The sequence below is a fragment of the Emydura macquarii genome, unplaced genomic scaffold (genome assembly GCF_026122565.2).
Source record: "Emydura macquarii macquarii isolate MOO-44397 ecotype Brisbane River unplaced genomic scaffold, CSIRO-AGI_Emac_v2 contig_1254, whole genome shotgun sequence".
In the NCBI taxonomy this organism is placed as follows: domain Eukaryota; kingdom Metazoa; phylum Chordata; order Testudines; family Chelidae; genus Emydura; species Emydura macquarii.
Genome location: NW_027131391.1, coordinates 8,402,511 through 8,423,999, shown reverse-complemented (window position 1 = coordinate 8,423,999; position 21,489 = coordinate 8,402,511). Strand labels below are relative to the sequence as shown.

The 21,489-nt window shown below is 46.5% G+C and overlaps 1 protein-coding gene across 1 annotated transcript in view; it reads left to right on the top strand.

Moving 5' to 3' along the window:
- LOC137154362 (zinc finger protein 585A-like) overlaps positions 1 to 21,489 on the top strand; it is a 41,018-nt gene that overhangs the window by 10,529 nt on the left and 9,000 nt on the right. Inside the window, exons 10-15 of the mRNA XM_067549948.1 lie at positions 158 to 661; positions 7,443 to 7,556; positions 8,211 to 8,714; positions 10,436 to 10,604; positions 20,903 to 21,072; positions 21,159 to 21,354. Coding sequence (XP_067406049.1) covers positions 158 to 661; positions 7,443 to 7,556; positions 8,211 to 8,714; positions 10,436 to 10,604; positions 20,903 to 21,072; positions 21,159 to 21,354 — 1,657 coding nt within the window. The remainder of the gene's footprint in view (positions 1 to 157; positions 662 to 7,442; positions 7,557 to 8,210; positions 8,715 to 10,435; positions 10,605 to 20,902; positions 21,073 to 21,158; positions 21,355 to 21,489) is intronic.

The following is a 21,489-nucleotide window of genomic DNA, read 5'->3' as shown; positions in this document are numbered from 1 at the left end:
GATGTGGAGACAGAATTGGTCCCCTCCTCTCTCCCCTATGTGAAGGAGTTTGGGGCAGTGCATTTCCTGATAGTTCCCCCCATCTCTCCAGCACTTACTCTGGTTTCCTCTCCCCTTTTCCGTTCCTGCTTCTGAGGTGTGTGTCTCTCTCTCTCAGGAGATGATGGCATGGTGAGTGAGAACGAGGAGCAGAATCCACAGCAGGAAGATGCTGAGCATATGGAACCGCATGGGGGATTTTCCCAAAGAACTAAGGGGAACGCATCCAGGAGTCATGAGGATAGGCAGCAAGGAAACCAGCCAGGGGAGAAAGTGGGTAAATCCATCAATTGTGAGGAAAATCACAAGGATCTTAAGGAAACCACTGCCCAGCAGAGAATCCTCATGGGAGAGAGAAAAAACATATGTCCTGAGTGTGGGAAAAACTTCAGTAGACACTCATCTCTTATTATCCATGAGCGCATCCACACTGGAGAGAGACCCTATGAATGCTGTGAGTGTGAGAAAACCTTCACTCGGCGCTCCGACCTTATTAGACATCAGAAAACCCACACAGATGAGAGCCCCTATAAGTGTTGTGAGTGCAGGAAAAGCTTCATTTACCGCTCAGACCTTAGGAGACATCAGAGGATCCACAGGAGACAGAGACCTTACGAATACTGTGAGTGCTGGAAAAGCTTCCATCCGAGGTCACACCTTATTTATTATCAGGGAATCCACAAGAGAGAGAAACACCACAAAAACCTTGTCTAAAGCTGACAAAACATTTTTTTCTTTACTATTTTTGGTAATTCCCACACTGGCCTTTAGGGCTCTTAGTGCCATTTGCTCCATCGAGATCTGTCAGCTCCCCCAGGTGAGTTGTCCGGTTTTGTATCTTGCAGCTTGCCCTACATTGGGGTGAATCGCTGAAGACTCTTTCCATCCACTGCTTTGTTCTATGAGTCTTGGGAGTCTGATTTCCTCTTACTAGGAATGTGCCATCAGCCCCAGGTGGGGGAACAGGGATGACCTCAGGTAGCTACAATGAGGTAAAATCTACCTGAGCCTTGTCTCTAATAGCATTTTTTGCAGTTAACTAGCTCGAGTGAACCATCCAGGTGTAAAATCACAGCTATGTTTTCTATCCTGACATGGCCCAAGTACAATAGTCTGGGTTAGCCAACATGTTTTCCCTTGACCTGTCCTAACCTACGCCCCTTTTTCTAGTTCAGACAAACTATTATCATGCTAAAACTTTTATAAATAACTCAATAATAATGAGACAGTGCTGTGTGAAGCAGGTTTCAATGGATCAGAGGACCATGCAATAGGAAAATCTGTGGTCCTGCTGCTGGTTCATCAGATGTAACCTGTTTTAGAGTCTCATTCAGTCTGAAACAGAAAATGTCTTATGCCTCTGTGTGATAAAGATTTTCTCTTTCCTGAAGGCTGTTTGGTCACACAATTGGATAGAACGTATTTCAGACAAATGACCTTTTGCTTCTATAGTCATTTCTTCCTTTATTTCTGCTTTTCCCTCACTCCTCCTTGATGACGTGGGGAAAGTTTAAATGCAGTTCAGTCAGTCGGAGAGAATACTTCCAGTTATGGGATTCGCTACCAAGGAAACAGTAGTGGTTTTCAATCTCCAGTCTGAAATGGTGAGCAACAACACACCCCAAACTGTGTAACTAACTGAAGTAACTGGATATAGTCACAGTGTTGTTCAATCGTTTAGGTCACTATTATCTCAGATAACCTGGGACGGAGTTCTATAGTAAGTGACTTGGAACAAGGCAAAATGCCCATGTACAGTGGAACCTCAGATTTACTAACGGACCAGGCAGCCACGCACCTCCTTTGAAGTCGGAAGTCCACAGTCAGGCAGCCACAGAGAAAAGAAAGAAAAAAAAAAAAAGCAAATATAGTACACGTAAACTACTGAAAAATGAAAGGGAAAGCAGCATTTTTCTTCCTCGTCGTAGTGTTTCAAAGCTGTATCAAGTTAATGTTCAGCTGTAAACTTTTGAAAGAATAACTCTAACATTTTGTTCAGAATTATGAACATTTCAGAGTTACGCACATCTCCATTCCCAAGGTGGTCGTGACTCTGAGGTTCCACTGTATTTGGTTCCCAAAACAGTTGTGACCCAGACCCTACTGGCGGGTGCTATGCAATAACTTAGATAAATGCCAAGTGACTGAGATGAGTCGGGAGACAATATGAAGCACAGGTTTAGCCTAGATGTGTTTAAAATCTTGTAAGAGCATGGGGATTTTGCAAGAAGGCTCTTTCTGTGGGAAGACCAGAGGGAAATCTAGGTAATTCCATGCTCAAATGACCCCAAATTTAAACCGCTAACCCTGCCCTGTGTGCCCATTGAGAGCAGCAAATGTCAAGACAAGCCGAGCACTCCTGTGGATTTCCGGGCAGTTAGAATAGTCAACTTTGAAACAGAAAGTAGTGCTTGAACCATAACGATGGCAGAGCTGGCGCTCTCCTATGATCACTTCCCAAATGCACAGAGAGTGTGACAATCAGCGGGGCCCGTCCACTGATAGAAGACAGTGTGAGGTTCCTACTCTTAGGAGAAGGGCGAGCAGGGAGCAGTGGAGGGGCTAAACCGATGGGTTCCTGGTGACCCTGCGGTAGCACAAAGCAGGTAGGGCTGGGAGCAGTGGAAAGAAGGGGCGTGGGTGTGACAGGGCTAGCTAGAGCTCTGTCCCCTTCCCAGTATCTCTGAGTGCTTCTGCCCCCCAGGATGTCAGCCTCATGCTTTCCCCTTTCCTGGAGTGGATTTCTGCAATTCTCCCGCTCCTTGACTGGGCTCTAGGCTACCTTACCCTGCATATCAGCTGTGCGTACCCCGCATGTCAGGCTGAGTGCAGGCTCCTTAGAGAGGCTGGGATCAGTGGTGTACAGTGACAAACGCAGCTCTGGTTTGAAGAAGGCTGTTTTGTTTTGCAGTAGAGAAAAAAGGATTTAAAAATAACAGTCTTCACGCCTGTGTCCCCGCTGATGGTCGGCGAGGCAGGTCTAAGTTCTTCAGACACCCCAGCGTGGTCCTCTTATCTCTGTCTCTGCCCCCAAACAATCACCTGAACAGCTGTGTCCTCCCGATAGGGAGTCCCTTTTTTAATTGCTCCAGTCAGTTTGATCTGAAATAAGACCTGGCAGACAGGGTCAGATCAATGGTCCATCTAGCCCAGCATCCTGTCATCTGACAGTGGCCAATGCCAGGTGCTTCAGTGGGAATGAACAGACCAGGTAATCATTGAGTGATCCATCCCCTGTTGCCCATTCCCAGCTTCTGGGAATTTTTGTTGCCCTTTTCTGTACCTTTTCCAATTCCAATATATCTTTTTTGAGCTGGGGTGACCAGATCTGCACCCAGTATTCAAGATGTGGGCGTCCCATGGATTTATATAGAGGCAAGATGATATTTTCTGTCTTACTATCTATCCCTTTCCTGATGCTTCCCAACATCGTGTTAGCTTTTTTGACTGCTGCTGCACACTGAGTGGATGTTCTCAGAGAACTATCCACAGTGACTCCAAGATCTCATTCTTGAGTGGTAACCGCTAATTTAGACCCCCACCATTTTGTATGTATAGTTGGGATTATGTTTTCCAGTGTGCATTACTTTGCGTTTATCAACAGTGAATTTCATCTGCCATTTTGTTGCCCACTCACCCGTTTTGTGAAATCCCTTGTAACTCTTCTCAGTCTGCTTTGAACTTAACTATCTTGATTAGTTTTGTATCATCTGCAAACTTTGCCAGCTCACTGTTTACCCCTTTTTCCAGATCATTTATGAATGCGTTGAACAGTGCTGGTCCCAGTACAGACCCCTGGGGAACACCACTATTTACCTCTCTCCGTTCTGAAAACTGACCCTTTGTTTCCTATCTTTTAACCAGTTACTGATCCCAGAGATCAGTAACCAATACTGATCTTCTGTATTTTAACAGAATTTTATTTAAACTGAATTGTAACCAGTACTGATCTTCTGGTCCTGTTCTTCTAAACCAGGTCTGTACATTGTCTGGAGCTAGGAGGTAGAATATTTAAAGCTAATCATTCAGGCATTGTCTCTTCACAATCCTTAAATGTTTACGAAGGCATGGTTCCTCTAGAACCAGTCTTCTTCCGTTTGTGCTTCTTTTCCTTCCAACCCCTTGTTGAAGTAAATCAAGGTATTCAGACAGTAAATATCCCATATCCAGGACAACACACAACGCTCATGGTTATTACAGAGCACCACCACTCCATCCAGGGGGTTTGGAGAAATAGGCCAAAGGACTTGTCTGTTCTTCAAATACTACAGCAGCACAGCTTCAGTGCTTCCGTGTAGACATTGGGGGTACGTCTTCACTGACGACAGCAAAGTCGCCGCCATCAGATCGATCTATCCGGATCGATTAAGCGGTCAGTGAAGACCCGCTCAATCGATCCGGAAGTCGACTTATTAAAACCACCCCCTCCAGTGCCACAGCGCAGTGAAGACGCCGTACACAGCGGAAGTTAAGTCGCCGGGAGTTATGCGAGCTGCTCTACGTAGCTTGCGTAACTCCCGTTGACTGACGCCGAATTTTAAGGTAAGTGTAGACCAGGGTAAACGAAGAGATGGAAGGGATTCTCCCATCACCATAGTTAATCCACCTCCCTAAGAGGTGTCAGCTAATGTGATGGAAGAATTCTGTCATTGACCTAGGAGGGCAGGTCGGATTCATTATGTCACGTGGGTGTGGATTTTTCACCCACAGCTGAACGTTTGAGTGGTGTAAGGGACACCGGATAAGTGGGGAGGGCGGGGCTAGTGGGGGAAAAGGAGAGGTGGTTTCGGGGAGCTAGAGCCTGTTGTGAGAGGATCCCTGCGCAGTCCCCATGGTTGGAGAGCCTGCACTCCATTCTAAGTGAAATCCGCTGTCGCTTTCTTTTACGTATTTTCAAATATGATCCTCAGTTGTCCTGCTCCACGGTTCAGAGCCTACCCCCACCACACACCCCTCTTTCCGACAGACTATGAGCCCAGCCACTGTTCCTGGTTCCTTACATTCCTCCCTGTCACAAGGTGACTCCTTCCTTGGCAGAAATGTGCGTTTTCTTGGTGATGTCATAGGTTGGTAATGAAACTTCTGGGGACATGGAGGGTCTCGCTCCCCTTCCCTATCTGTAGCAGCCATGGTCTCTCTTCCCTGCTGGCTCCTTGGATCTTTGAGTCAGTCCCTCCTGAGACCACAGGGTCTTATTCTCAATTCTCCTAGTCTCCTTTTCCAGAGGATTTAGTCTGTGGCTACCGAGCTGTAATATCTAATTCTCCATCCTCATCCTAGGTACGTAAGTAAGTAGCTGAGGCAATCTCAGAACCATTAGCGGTTATCTTTGAGAACGCATGGAGGGCGCGTAAGGTCTCAGAGGACTAGCGAAGGGCAAACACTGTTCCCGTTGTTAGAGATTGGCACTAAGAAGACATGGGGGATTATAGACCAGTCAGCCTCACTTCGATACCTGGAAAGATACAGGAATGTTTTATTAAACAACCAGTTTGTAAGCACCTGGAGGATAATAGCATTAAAAGGAATAGTCTGCGTGGATTTGTCAAGAACAAATCATGCCAAACCAACCTAATTTCCTACGTTGACAAGGTTATTGGCCTAGGGTACTACAGGGAAGCAACAAATTTACTATATCTTCGTTTTAGTACATCCTTTGATACAATCCCACATGCCATTCTCTTAGGAAAACTAGGGAAATGGCGGCGAGATAAAACTATAATCAAGTGGGTGCAAAACTGGTTGAAAGACTGTACTCAATCCTAATCTGCACCAAGGGAGATTGAGGTTAGATATTAGGGATCAAATTGTAACTAGAAGGGTAGTTAAGCTGTGGAATAGGATTCCAAGCGAGGTGGTGGAATCCCCGTGGTTGAAAGTTTTTAAGAACATTTTAGACAAATACGTGTTGGGGATGGCCTAGGTTTACTTGTTCCTCCCTCAGTGCCTGGGCTGGATTAAATGGACGCTTGAAGTCATTTCTAGATCTACATTTCTGTGATTCTGTCATTCTGTAACCTTCTCCATACACTGGGAGATTTTCATACTCCTTCCCATTACACCTGTCTCGCTATATTCCCTAACTCACTGTTTCCCAAATGTGGCCCCAGGGGCTTTTCTTGCAACCACAGCCTCCTGAGCAGTGATTTGGGGGAGGAGGGAAGCAGCGGCTCCCCTTGGGGCCACCATCAGGGGTTGGGTCCTGCCCTCCTCTGGAGACACAAACACTGGAGGAGCAGGTAGCCGGTGAGTTCTCCACTTTCCTGGGTGCCGTGAGGCTTGTGCTTTGGGCTGCAGACCTGGGGTGGCAGGATCTGGCTGCGGGGCGTTGGCCGCATGGCAGCAGGCTCCATCTCCCAGCCACAGGACTTTGGGCTTGGGTCTTGGCCAACCCCAGGCTCACACCCCCATCACCCCTGGCCCCTGCTGCCTTCCTACCCACCTTCCCATCTGGGGCTTAATCAGGCTTGCCGGGGCTGCGGAAGTCTGCTGTGAGAAGTGATATTTGCATGCCTGTTAATGTCACTTCTCACAACAGACTTAGTATCTGGGAGGCTGTCAAAGGTGATGTTAACGTACAAAATATCACTTTTCACAGCAGCAGACTGACTAGCTAGTAAGTAGTTTTTTTTTTTAAAAAAAAAAAACAAGCAAAAAAAGCAAAAGAAACACCAACAAAAAATCAAAGAACGTTCAAAGAACCTTATTTGTGTTTCTTTTCTGCTTAGGTCCAGTAAAGAATAGATACAACTGTACATTTCTGTTTTTATTGAACCTGCAAAAAAAAAACTACATAAATTACAATGATTTGGACATGTACGTGTGCATATTTAGTTGTGTTTCCTAAAGTTAATTAAATATTTTATGAAAAATTGTCACGGTGACCGCTAGCAAGAGTTGGTGGCTGCAGTCTGAGGCCACCAAAAAATTTGTTGTTAGAACTCCTGCCCGACCTCCTGAGGATGTGCTTTCCTGATATCTAACATCCCTGACATGCTGCACATGCATCCTCCCACTCTTTCCTATTCCTCACTATGCTGATCCCCGCCAGCCCATGCTCGCCAGCCTCAGTTTCCCTGGGATGGTCTCATTACCTTTGGGTCTCTCTGTTGGTAAGCAGCAGTTCCAAGGTGACTTCCTCTTGGCTTTCTGTGATGGGGAGTTACTTTGCCTGGGTTTTCAGAGCCCCTTTGATGAGGAGTGTCTGGCTGTGTGTGTGCCAGCAGAGCGGGGGATAGTGAATCCCCTTGTAAACGTTGTGTCGGGCACCTTTGAGCGCACCTGGAGAGCTAGTCCCAGAATTTCAGTGCTTTAAAATGAGCAGTGGTTAAAAAAGGCCATGTTCTTTGTGACAAACGTTCCATGAATTCCCCTGATCCCATTTGTTTCTTTCATCTGAGCAGGGTTGCCAGTTTCCAAACCTGAAGTGATCTCCCAGCTGGAACAAGCGGAAGCGCTGTGGGTCTCCGATCTCCAGGTCTGTGAGGAAAAAGAGCTCCGGAGAGGAACCTGTGCAGGTGAGGTGTCATTAGACCAACTCAGATGCTGAAGGAGACAGATGGGGTTCCCTACCAAGACCTTGAGAACTGGTTGAGTTCAGGATTGTCCCTCAGCAGGTGTCATATCCTCAGGGCAGATACTGCTCATGGCTTCCTGCCCATCCTGACCGACACATGGCAATAGCTCACTTCCCAGCCTCCCTTTATCCTCTGGCTCCACGGATGGAGGCAGCGGGATCGATTGAGTGGGCAGTGGAGACCTGCACAATCGATCCTGGACGTGCTCTCCGGCTGATGCAGTAACCCCCCCGCCCCATCCCCCCCCCCCCCCCCCAAAAAAAAAGAGTAACGCTGCATTGACTAGCGGGCATTTCCTGTCGATGCAGTGCAGCGGAGACACCGTGGTAAGTGAAATTTGGTAAGTCAATGCGAGACATGCGAGTTTCAGTACGTAGCTTGTGTATCTCTCGTCAACGACGCCGGCAGTGTAGACCAGGCCTGAGTGTTGGGATGGGATGTAGAGACAGAATTGGTCCCCTCCTCTCTCCCCTATGGGGAGGAGTTTGGAGCAGTGCATTTCCTGATAATTCCCCCCATCTGTCCAGCACTTACTCTGGTTTCCTCTCCCTTCTCCATTCCTGCTTCTGAGGTGTCTCTCTCTCTCTCTCTCAGGAGATGATGGCATGGTGAGTGAGAACAAGGAGCAGAATCCACAGCAGGAAGATGCTGAGCACATGGAACCACATGGGGGATTTTCCCAAAGAACTAAGGGGAACGCATCCAGGAGTCGTGAGGATAGGCAGCAAGGAAACCAGCCAGGGGAGAAAGTGGGAAAATCCATCAATTGTGAGGAAAATCACAAGGATCTCAAGGAAACCACTGCCCAGCAGAGAATCCTCATGGGAGAGAGAAAAAACGTATGTCCTGAGTGTGGGAAAAACTTCCGAAGTCGCTCACATCTTATTAACCATGAGCGCATCCACACTGGAGAGAAACCCTATAAATGCTGTGAGTGTGGGAAAAACTTCACTCGGCGCTCAAACCTTATTAGACATCAGAGAATACACACAGGCGAGCGACCCTATGAATGTTGCGAGTGCGGGAAAAGCTTCATTTACCGCTCAGACCTTAGGAGACATCAGAGGATCCACACGGGACAGAGACCCTATGAATGCTGTGAGTGTGGGAAAAACTTCCATCAGAGCTCACACCTTATTTATCATCAGAGAATCCACAAGGGAGATAAACACCATAAGAACCTTGTCTAGGGCTGTCAAAAATGCTTGGTTTCCTTTATATTTTTGGTAATTCCCATATGTGGCCTTTAGGATTGTTAGTGCCATTTATTCCATTGTGATCTCTCAGCTCCCCCAGGTGAGTTGTCCAGTTCTGCGTTTTGCAGTTTGCCTTCGTTGGGGTGAATCGCTGAAGACTCTTTCTATCAACTGCTTTGTTCTATGAGTCATTGGAGTATGATTTCCTCTTCCTAGGAATGTAGATCAGCCCCAGGTGGGGGAAAACAGGAATGACCTCAGGTAGCTACAATGTGATAAAATCTATCTGAGCCTTGTCTCTAGTAGCGTTTTTTGTAATTAACTAGCTTGAGTGAGCCATCCAAGTGTAAAATCACAGCTATGTTTTCTCTCCTGACATGGCCCAAGTACAATAGTCTGGGTTAGCTAACATGTTTTCCCTTGACCTGTCCTAACCTACGCCTCTTTCTAGTTTAGACAAACTAATATTTTGATTCTAAAACTTTTGTAAATAACACAAGTCGATAACTTTGCTTTTCCCTCACCCCTCTCTGATGACATGGGGAAAGTTCAAATGTAGTTCAGTCAACTGGAGAGAATACTTCCAGTTATGGGATATTCTACCATGGAAACAATAGTGGTTTTAAATCTCCAGTCTGGAATGGTGAACACCTGCACACTCCAAACTGTGCAGGTAGCTTAAATAACAAGATATAATCACAATATTGCTCAATTATTTAAGTCAATATTACCTCAGATAACCCAGAGAGAGTGTTTCACACTAACTGACTTGGAACTAGGCAAAATGCCCATGTATTTGGTTCTCAAAACAGTTGTGACCAGGCCCTAGAGGAAATTACCCCTGAAGATATCGCTTCTCTAATCCTAATATTTGGGAAATTCTGTCTTTAGCTATGCAACTGTGGAGAAAATAGAATTGGTGTTTTTGCTGAACTCACCGTTTGTAATGCTTCTAATGTGTATAAAGTGAAATCGGTTTTGAATGTGAGACAGCTGCAGAAAACAACTCTTTTTAAATAGAAACCCCGCCTCTTGTACTGTACAGTGATTCTCATCTAGGCCTGTATCTAGATTCTAATTTAAACCTGTGCCATCAGATTAAAGAAATGAACTGAGCATGTTTGAGGAAGTCATTCCTCACTAGCACTGCTGAGGTTTTGGGTGGTTTGGTAAAGGTTTCTTCTCTAGAGAAATGTAAATTTGCCCTCTTCAATGCCAAGGGTTTGGCAAGAACTCAGGTAGACTCAGTAGGCCCCCAGTTGTTGGTTTTCACTGCAGAGATGAAAGCTATGGTGAGCTATGGTCCAGGTAGGACTGTGTTTAGAACACAGCTCCCTAGTTCAGTGACATTGATTTGTCTCCCACAGGATGCCATTGTTAGATTGAAACGCTTGTCCTTTACCATTTGAATCCAAAGTTTCATGAGGCAAAGAGAGAGAGAGTTGATGCCTTCAGAGGACATTCCTTCCTCATGGATCCCAAACTGGCTGCCTTGTTGGACAGTAAGAACTTTCCTTCTGTGCAAGTGATGGTAACCCATGAGAGAATGAGCGTGTGACGCTCCAAGTTCAGACTGCAGGGTATATGAATGCTGAGTTCTGATTCTATGTTTTCCTCTCTTAGTTTTGGGTCTTGTGTTTTATGCCTTTGCATCAAGCCTCCATCTTCTGCTACTTCGAAAGATTAAAAAGTACGAAAAGAGAATAGAGATGGTTTTTCTCATGTTGCAAACCTTCCCACACAGTGTGAGATCCCTTCCACCAACGCTTCTGGCAGAAGATCCAGAGAGAAATTAACTTCCAGTAATGGAAGGCACCTCTACAGGTATAAACCACAACTTTACCAAAGGGTTCACTTGGTGGAAATGGGTGTTAAATGGAATTAAAAGAAAGTAACGTATAAGATTTTATAATCTTTGACTATGTTGTTACCAGTGAGAATTAAATTTAACATGAAGTTAATTATTTGCTAATGAACAAGAGACTAACAAGGATAGTGATGTCCAAGGACTTACTAGCTTATTTGATGTATTTTACCCCCTTCTGACTAAAGAATTCTGAAATAAAACTTTACTCCAAAGGCTGGGTTGATGGAATATGTGAGAGAAATAATGTATATGAAAATACTGATCAGTATAGACTTTCTTTTTCAAATGGAATTTATTTTGACAAGCTTTTTTAAAGTCAATTTCTTTAAGAGGAAAACTACTCAAGGAGACAAATTGTATAACCTTTTACCAGTTAGACAGTAAAGGTCACCTAGTTTTCCAATTCTCTTATTAGCAAAGGAAAGACATGACTTCTCTGATGAGGTGTCCCTATTTATTTATAAGAAAGATGATGGATGCATAATGCTGTTAGCTTTTGTTTGTTTGTTTTTGTTTTTTTGTTAAAAACGTCTGCAGCTAGTTATTTTTATGGGTACTCAGACCCTTTTCCTTTTGCAAAGGCCAGCTATTAAAGCATAGCCATTGACCCCTTAGGCCAGGCTACGGAGGCCTGCTCCTCAAAACTGGTCATGCTTTTCTTTCATTTGTATCTGTGGGATTCATACATCCACACTGAATGTGGTTTTCAAGAACAGATATTTTTAAAAAGTTGCTGGAATAAGGGAGAATTTTCCAAAATGGTGTTAGCCCAAAGTTTGCCTCATGCCTGCAATAGGCCCATAACTTCTGTCTGCGTTACTGAACTCCTCACGTCTTGATTTAAAGACTTCAAGTTATAGAGAATCCACCATGCCTCACGCAGCAGAGGAAGGTGAAATCTCCCGGGTTCTCTGGCAATGTGACCTGGGGAAAAATTTCTTCCTGAGCCCAAATATGATCAGTTCAACCCTGAGCATGTGGGTGAGACCCACCAGCCAGATGCCTGGGAAAGAATACATTGCGGTAACTCAAAGCCCTCCCCATCCAGTGTCCTATCTCTGGCCATTGGAGGTATTTGCTACTAGAAGTTGCAGATGGGCGACATGCCATTGTAGGCAATGTCATTGTACCATCCCCTCCATAAATTCATCCAGGTCATTTTTGAAACTTGTTAGGTTTTTGGCCCCTGAACTTGTTGATGGCCAGTTTACATCCATTTGTTCTTGTGCCAACATTGGCCCTCAACTTAACTCCTTTTCCTCCTGGGCGTTTATCCCGTTGATGTATTTAGAGAGTGCAATCATAACTCCCCATATCTCAGCCTTTGTTTGGATAGGCTAAAGAAACCAAGTTCCTTAAGTCTCCTCTTCTAAGGTAGGTTCTCCATTCTTTTGCTCATCCCAGTTGGCCTTCTCTGTACCAGTTCCAGTTTGAATTCATCTTTCTTAAACATGGGAGACCAGAACTGCACACAGTACTCCAGATGAGGGCTCATCAATGCCTTGTATAATGGTACAAACTCTTCCTCGCCTCTACTGGAAGTACTTTCCTAGGATGGCATTAGACTTTTTCATGGCTGCATCACATTAGCAGCTCATAGTCATCCTGTGACAAACAAATACAACCAGGTCTCTCCTTTTCTCTTTCTTCCAACTGCCAAGTCCCCAAGTTATAGCAAAAATTCTTCTTGTTAGTCCCTAAGTGCATGACTTTGCACTATTACATTTCATCCCATTTCTGTAACTGCAGTTTTCAAGGTCATCCAGATCTTATATGATACTCCAGTCTTTCTCCGTATTGGCTATACCTCTCAACTTTGTGTCATCTGCACATTTTATTAGCACATACCTACTTTTTGTGCCAAGTTCATGAATGAAAATGTTAAAAAAGATGGGTCCCAAGACTGATCCCTGAGGAACTCTACTGGTAACCTCCCACAAGCCTGACAGTTCACCTTTCAGTATGACACATTATAGTCTAACCGGTTCCTTACTCACCTTTCAATTCTCATATTAATCCCCATCGTTTCCAATGTAACTAAACATTTCCCAGGTGACCCTATACCAAATGCCTTCCTTCAGATAGGTTAGCTCCACTGCATTTCCTTTGTCTAAAAAAATCAGTTATCGTCTCAAAAAAAGAGATTTAAAATTTGTTCCAAGACTTACGTACAATTGAGGTCGTTTTCATGATCACTTTTTCCCCCTTTCTTAATAATAGGTACCGTATTAGCAGTTCTCCTTGTTATTCAAATAACAAATATCACAGGATCTTTTTCAGGGGATAAGGCAACAAGCCACATTTATTGTGAATACAAAAATTTGGTAAATAGTATCAGTAATGCAAATACCAAGAAAATTGTATCAACATTGTATCAATACTACAATCACAGAGATTCTTGTTAATAAAGTATACTTCATTGACACGTTTCAGTTGGTACTTTCATTCACACTCATACACACAGACAGGCACACACAGACAGGGAGACAGATTACACAGACATAGGGGGTCTCACAGATGTTATAGTTACCAGCCTCTTGGTGCTTGTGGTACTCACTGGCCAGGTGACTGTAGCACGAGGGTGAGGAGCAAGGTTCTGCCGATGCACATCGGTACTCCTGGCTGGTGTGGTGATGTAGACCCAAACCTCCAGCCTTCATCTTTCTGTCCCATTTTATAGGAAAAGGACCCCATGTAAGTCTATGGGTTTTTGCTCCGTCATGCTGCAACTGCATTAGGTGTGATCCTTAATCACCCACATTGTTGCAAGCCTGATCAGATTTTGTTCTTTGAAGTGGACTGACTCCAAAGTTATCAGGGTGGGCTCCTCTTCGGCCAGTTGAGTGATAAAAGTTGTTATCTTCGCTCCTTTCTTCTTCCCTCAAACGTTTGAGGTGAGGCTGGTGTTTTCTTCATGTCTGTTTGGACATCCCTTACTCAGACCAATTTGCCCTTTTCCAGCACTCTGGAATCTCTCCCGTCTTCCATGACTTTTCGAAGATAATCGCTAATGGCTCAGATATCTCCTCAGTCAGCTTCTTGAATGTTCTCTAGAATGTGTTTCATCAGGCCCTGGTAACTTGAAGACACCTAATTTGTCTAAGTAATTTTTAACTTGTTCTTTCCCTATTTTAGCCTCTGATCCTACCTCATTTTCACTGGCATTTACTATGCTAGATGTCCAATTGCTACTAACCTTTTTGGTGAAAACCAAAACAAAAAAGTCATTTAGCATTTCTGACATTTCCAGTTACTGGTTTTTCTCCCCTCACTGAGTAATGTACTTACCCTGTCCTTGGTCTTCCTCTTGCTTCTAATGTATTTGTAGAATGTTTTCTTGTTACCTGTTATGTCTCTAACTAGTTAAATCTCATGTTGTGCCTTGGCCTTTCTAATTTTGTCCTTGCATACTTGTGTTATTTGTTTATATTCATCCTTCATAATTTGACTGAGTTTCCATTTTTTGTAGAATTCTTTTTTGAGTTTCAGATAATTGAAGAGCTCCGGGTTAAGCCAAGGCGGTCTCTTGCCATACTTCCTATCTTCCTACACAGAGAGAGTTTGCTCTTATGCCTTTAATAATGTCTCTTTGGAAAACTGCCAACCCCTCTTAAACTGTTTTTCCCCTCAGACTTGCTTCCCGTGAGATCTTACCTACCAACTCCCTGGTAATAGGAGCACGTTTTGTTGGTTCAGTGACTACTTGGTGAAGAAATCTGTCAGCTATCACATCCGGGAATTTCTGGGCCCTACCATTATTAGTGGCACTTGTCCTCCAATATATCTGGGAAATGAGTCTCCCATAATCACACAATTCCCAGTAGTATTTATTTTGTAAAAAATATTAAAGAGGTCCCCATCCATATCTAGAGTGGATCCTGGGGGTCTGTACCACACCCCAAGCACTAACTTCTGTTAACTTTTTTCCCTGAAGTGTGATATTGACCCATGCAGATTCCATTCTATCCATTCCATCACTTCTAATTTCTTTGCTGCCCACCTCGTCGTTCATATATAATACTACTCCACCACCTTTACCTTTACTTCTGTCTTTTCTGGACAGCACGTGCCCTCCAATACCTGTATTCCAGGCAGGAGCACTGTTCCACCAGGGTTCTGTTGTCCCTATAAAACCTGGTTTCACTTCCTGCATTGGTAGTTCTAGTTCCTCATTTTGTTCCCTTGTCTCCTGGCAATGCTGTACAGACATCTTAGCTGTTTCTGCTTGGCTTCACCCACATTAGGTAGGGTCATTCAACTGCCAGCATCGGCTGTGACTGTTAATGTCATGGGTATTGGCACTATTGTTCCTCTTGATGTCCATTCTCCTACCCTGTCTTGTTCCTTTCTCCATTGCTGTATCCTCTTTTACTTGGTTTTCCTCTGACTCCATATTAGAATCAAGCAGGAAGATTACATGAGCATCTCCCAACCTTCTCCCCCAGATTCCTAGTTTAAAACTCTCTGAATCCGTTGTGCCAACTTCCATTCCATAAGTCTGTTTCCCTCCCGGCTCAGGCGAAGTCCCTGACTGCCTCCCGGTGGTCGAATAGCCTAAAGCCCTCCTTGTAGCACCACCTCCTAAGTCATCTGTTGGTGTAAATTGTGGTGTGGGGTCTTCCTTGAGTTCTTTATAGCAGGTGGCATTGGAGAGTTGTCAGCTGACCCTATTAGTGTAGTCATCATGGTTGAGGACTATGATGATGGCTGGATTTCAGGGACTATATAACTATCCTCTAGGCTGTGGAGAGACGGGGGTGGATGTGATGTTTGGTAAGGATTTGACAGTGGGGTTCCCCCCCCCCCCCCGGAAGCAATCAATGTAATGATCAAGAATATGGTTTTGTCCACTCTGGGGTGTCCGGTCAGATGATTCTTTTTTCTGTTTTTCATTTTGCTGTAGTGTTGGGGTTCCCTCTGAGACCTATCCAGAACTACCTCATCCAGTTCTGGGAGAACACGTCATCCAGTTTTCTGGGATCCAAAAAACTCAGTTTGCCTCCAGCTCAGCACAAGATTACTTTATTAGCTAGGTAACAATGTTTTGCCCATACTGGCCAGGCTCTGATGCAGGGGTTTTAGGTACAGGCTGATACCACAATTCCCACTGCTGTAAGATTATTCTTTTTTCTACATTTCTAATTGTTGTAGATAATTGTTCATTTCCCCACCTTGAAAATTCAGACAGTCCCTTTCCTGTTCTAATCTCCAGCATGTCACTGATTCCAGTAGCAGGGGGTCAGGTTTTCCTAGGGCTCTGGGAATGTCAGGAAGTTTGTGGCTTCTTTTATTCCTCACCCTGAGTAAACCCAGCCTTTGATTCCATCCCAGATGCTCCATGAAATAACAGCAATGTAAGGACAGAAGAGAGTGAATATCTTGCTGTCATGGCTGAAGATGGCAACATCCCCTTGGTTTGTCCATTTTTTTTCCATTCCAGGCAGAAAATGTCAATGGATTTAATGCCCTCACTTGGAGAAAGGACAGAAAAAGATTTTGCTGTTAATGGATCTGTGCAAAGGAAAGTGTGTTTCTGTGTTAAATTCAGAGGGAAATGAAATGGCCACACTGTGCCACCATAATCCAAGGAATGAGGGTGAAGGACTCAGAACCGAGACTGTTGAGGAGTTTCTGGAGGAAGTCGGTTGTGTGTGGGAGGAAGTCGGCTCTTTGTGTGGTGAGAGGTTGGAGGATGGTTTCAGTAAGAGTGCCAGGGCCAGATCTGATGTGTCTGCCTGGATTTTCACGTGTAACCCTTCTGCCAGTTGTAGTCGGCAGCCACAAGGGTTGGGTTCAATATCTAGGAGTTCCTTTCAATAATACAACACAAAACCGGCTCCAGCCCCCCCCCCCCCAGTCACCTGGAACAATTATACCCCCCACCTCTTGGGCACCTCCAGAAGCAATATTTCCTCTCTCGCAAGCACAGAGACTGTGTGTAGGAAAGAAACTTTTAATAAAAGGGGGGAAATAACCTGGCATTGACTGGGGAAAATGCTACAAGCAGGATTCACACGCATAAAACCATGAGCAAAACCCCCACCCCCGAGTACATTGGGCAGTGTCCTTTTGTCTCAGGTTCTCAAGTCCAGCAAGTAGAAGTTCCTTTGATATTCCCTTCCCTTCATAGCACCCTGTTCCTAGTTGTTGTCCTTAGTCAGGGCAGACCCAGAGTTCAGAGATACAGCTGCAGAGTTCACCTCCCCCCCTCATTGGGGGAAAGGGGAATAAGGCACCTTGCCACCAGCTGCTCCACGCCTGTGGCCACTACTCTGACACCTGCTTCTCTCCTGTGACCTCTGCTGCTCATTCTCTTGAGGTTCCTCCCAGCTCTCAGTGATTTTCAGCTCTTAATGGGTGAACCTCAGTGCAAAACTGGGCAGGAGCGCCGGCCCACAACAAGGGATTTCAGCACTAATAATCTCTTAATAAAACAAGAGACTCCTAATGGAGCCTTCATTAGCTGTCTTTGACCACTGGGGAGGGGTAGGCCACGCCCAAGATTCTTAGGCAGAGCCCCAACTCTCAGCAGGGACACCTGTCCTCTTCCCTCTGTCTTTCAGTGTTTCCACATGGATCTTAGCAGGACAATATTGCTCAGCAAATTATGAGTTTTCCCATGATCCCTCACAAGGCATGCTTTGTACAAAGTTTCTTACAATGGTGTGAATAGAGGGTTGAATACAGAGGTACAGACCGTCACTCGGGCAAATCCTCTGGGTTCCCGAAGCCTCTGCCAATTGCCTAGTACCCCATGTGCCTCTCTAGAGTGTGAAAGGAACTGAGGCAGTGTGGGAGCCTTTCCTGATGCCGCAGGCCTGAGGCTTGGCGGGAGAAAGATTTTCTGAGACATCAGAGTGTAGTAAACTATGCGGCCACCCCCTAAACCCGGGGCCTGTTCCAGCCCTGAGTCTGAGCAACCAGGATCCCTCCCACACAGCAGGTGCCTCTGATTAGAACCCGAAACTAGGGGTGTGATGCTAACTCCTGTTCTCTCTGCATCAGATCTGGGGAGGAAGCAACCCCTCATTGCCAGAGGGTGTGTGGACGTCAGGCCATAGCACCATGCTGCCATTCATGGCGTCAGCACATCTACCAGCAGTGCTGGGCCAGGCACGAAACTCCAAAAGGGCTGTGCTGGGCTGCTTACGCAATCACTGTCAATGTGCAGTGTATCCAGCTGCAGCTGGGAGACTAGCCTTCGCTACCAGCCAGGGCCGGGTCTGTTACCATTGCCCACCCCTGGCTAGTTATACCAGCAAACACTGCCTTTGTGGACAAGTAAAATCAGTCCCAAGGCCCCGTCCATCAGCCCTAGAACTTCATGTGAACCTGTGTTTGGCTCTTAGCGAAATTAACAAATCTGTCTGTGAACAGGGGAGAGTGGAGTTCAGTCCCTTTGCACAGTCACCGGACAAACCAGGAGCCTGTGGCTTTTCATTTCTGATGTTCTGGCGCCATCGTGAGGCCATTTCATGTCACTCCCTTTTATTAAAAAATGGTGTTTTTCACTGAAACCGTATTTTCCTCCTAGAGGTACAGGAGCAGATTAATCTCCAAAAGAAGGTGATTCTGAAGCAGTTCTGGAGGGAGAAGGGAACATTTTCAGCATTACTAAATGAATGGGGCAGGCCTCATGTGCACAGAGAGAAAATAAACAATGATTTGCGCTACCCACACCCTTTGCAGAGTGAAATAAACATGCAGCTATGCAGTTTAATCCAACCCCATTTTTAAAACTACCCATGGTCTGGGAATGGCAAAGAAGCTCTTGGAAACAGGGTCTGTCCTTCAAAGTCCTTATGGCCACTGGCTCCAACAGCCCCATGGAGAGCACAGTGAGGTGGTGGCAGGGGGAAAGGTTTTGTTTAGAGGGAAAGTGCTGCCTTCCCAGTGAGTGATGCAGTGACAGCGCAGCTTCCCGCAGCTCCTGCATGAGCTTCTTCTCGTTTACTTGCTTCTGCTCTTATTTTAGAACCAGCACCAGTGGAAGTGACTTCATCAGCTGCTGAATAGGCCTTGTCTGTATCTCATCTATGATTAATCCCCATTTTTAACTTATTCCTCTTGTGACACCCCTGGGCCTTTGTTATCCTGAGCCTGCGAGATGTCCTGACAAGACCAGGCTGGAGTGAGGAATCCAGATGACATCAATACCTCCATCAGCTCCCGCTAAATCCCAACCACCACCTGAAACACGAGACTTTGTCTTCTCACCCTCCTGCCCTACCCCTGTGTGTCCTTCCCCACTTTATTTCTTCTTTTTCCTATCCCTCTCTTTTTTCCTTCGGGCTGATGCAGTCTTGTTTTGTTTTGCCTTTGTGGTAATGGGATCAGACTTGAACTGCAGCAGCTCCAGCAAATCTCAACGAACTTTTTCTCTTTTCTCCAAAAAGGAAAGTCATCACCATCTGAGACTGTCAAATAAAGGGTCCCGTCCCCCCTTCCTTCTAAAGACTCTATACAGCGAAAGGGAAACAGGAAAGTTTTTAAAATGAAAGTTAGTTCTTTACATTTCAAAGGTTTTAACTGATTTTCCGTCTTTTCTGTATCTTTAGTAAAAGATTTACATTATTTTTAGAGGGGTGTTTTCCATGGCACGAAGCAGGCTGAGATCTCTGTATACCAAACCCCGGACCTTGGTTAAGGCTGGACAGTGACAGGTCATGTAAACAGCTTTGCCCCTTTGCATCCCTATATTCCATCTAAATTCATAGAATCGGAGAAGATGAGGGTTGGAAGGGACCTCAGGAGGTATCTAGTTCAACCTCCTGCTCGAAGCAGGATCAACCCTAACTAAATCATCCCAGCCAGGGCTTTGTCAAGGATGGACAACTTCTCCCACAATACGCCACAAACCAATCCCTGGAGTAGCTCCAGCCAGTGAGGGGCTAAGAACCGTGGGATACACCCCCAGAAACCCTAGCACCAAATCTGTATGACTGCAGTGCTTGTATGGACATGGCTCCAACTTCATGTGGCTCTGTACTGAGCCTGCTGTGAGACACAGGACACAGGCTTGTTAGTCCTGCTTTGAGCAGGGGGTTGGACTAGATACCTCCTGAGGTCCCTTCCAACTCTAATATTCTATGATTCTATGACATGCAAACCAAGCCACAGGTACACTTGGCAATATAGACATATCCACAGCGTTGCTTTGGTCACTGTGCCTGGATACACAGATCTCAGGGATTTGACCCAAGCAGACAGAGTACAACAAGCTTGTTTGTGCATGATGGGGGGGGGGGGGGAGGATTTTTGTATCACGATCGAATATGAATCGACTGTACGATGCTGTTGCAACCAAAGCAAATATCATGCTGGGTGTGTTGACAGGAGTGAGGTAGGTAAGATGCGGGCGGTAATTGTCCTGCTCTACTCGGCCCCGGCGAGGCCTCCGCTGGAGTGCTGTGTCCAGTTCTGATGCCACACTTGAAGAAAAATGTGGCCAAACTGGAGGGAGTCCAAAGAAGAACAACCAAAGTGATAGGAGGTTTAGAAAACATGAGCTGTATGGAAACGTTAAAAGAACTGGGCATGTTTAGTCTGCAGAAAAGAAGCGCCGGGGGACCAGATAACAGTCTTCAAGTATGTTAAGGGCTGTGATAAAGAGGAGTGGATCCATTGTTCTCCATGTCCACTGAGAGTAGCCTAGGAAGAGATTGGCTCAGGATATGTCTACACTACACAGCCTACGCCAGCATAGCCCCCAGGTTATATTGCAACACCCACTGTCAGCGTTTGCCTGCTAGTGCAGTAACTCCACCTCCCTGACCACCTTAGCTATGTCAGCAGATCAGTGGCTCTCAACCTTTCCAAACTCTTGTACCCCTTTCCAGAGTTTGATTTTTTGTGTGTACCCCCAAGTTTCACTTCACTTAGAAAGGACTTGCTTACAAAGCCAGACAAACACGTCCCTGTCACAGCCCGCCCGTACTGACACATGGCTGACCTTCTCATTTTCCCCATATCATTATAAAATGAATGAATGTGACTCTAAATTGCGTGCCTACACTGCAGTGTCTGGTACACAGAGCGGTGTGAACACACTTCAGTTTGCAGTGACTTCCACAGCGCTTGTTAACGGAGCCTGCTGTAAAACCAGGCAAATATCTAGAGGCGCTGATGTCCTCCCGGGAAGACCCTCCGCCTGCCCCGGGGGCACAGCTACCCCGGCTGAGACCCACGGGGCTAAATCAGCCTTTCTCAAATGCGGCCACCAGGGGCTTCTCCTGCGGCCATGACAGCCTGCCGGGCCGCGGCGGGGCGGAGGACAAAGCGGCGCCCGGGTGTTACCGGGGCAGGCTGCAGGCCCGTCTCCCAGTGCAGCCAGCGGCGGGAACCGACTGCGGGCCGCTCCGCCACACGGCCAGGAGCCGGGAGCGGCTGCAAGGTGCGGAAGGGGGCGGTGGGGGGCCGGGCAGGCGGCGGGGCCGGGCACCCACATGCCGCCGTGCGTTGCTGTGGGGCTGCGAGAAGCCCGCAGCCGGCAGTGCCCAGGGGCGGCCCGGCCCGCTGCTCGCTGCTCTGTTTCCCCGTGCTCGGCGCGGCGCGGCGGGCAGGGGCAGGGGCAGGGCTGCGGCGGGCGGGGCCTGGCGCTGCTGACGCTGCCCGGGGCCGGGCCCGGCCTCTCCCAGCCCCGGGCCCGGCGGCGCGATGGCGGCAGCGAGCCGAGGTGAGCCGGGCCGGGGCCGCCCCAGGGTCCGCTCAGCGCCAGTGGCTCGGGGCCGGAGCTCGGCGGGGAGCGGGGAAGGGGCGGCCGGGACACCGCCCGGGGCAGGCGGGAGGGTCGCGGCGGGCTGGGGTCGGG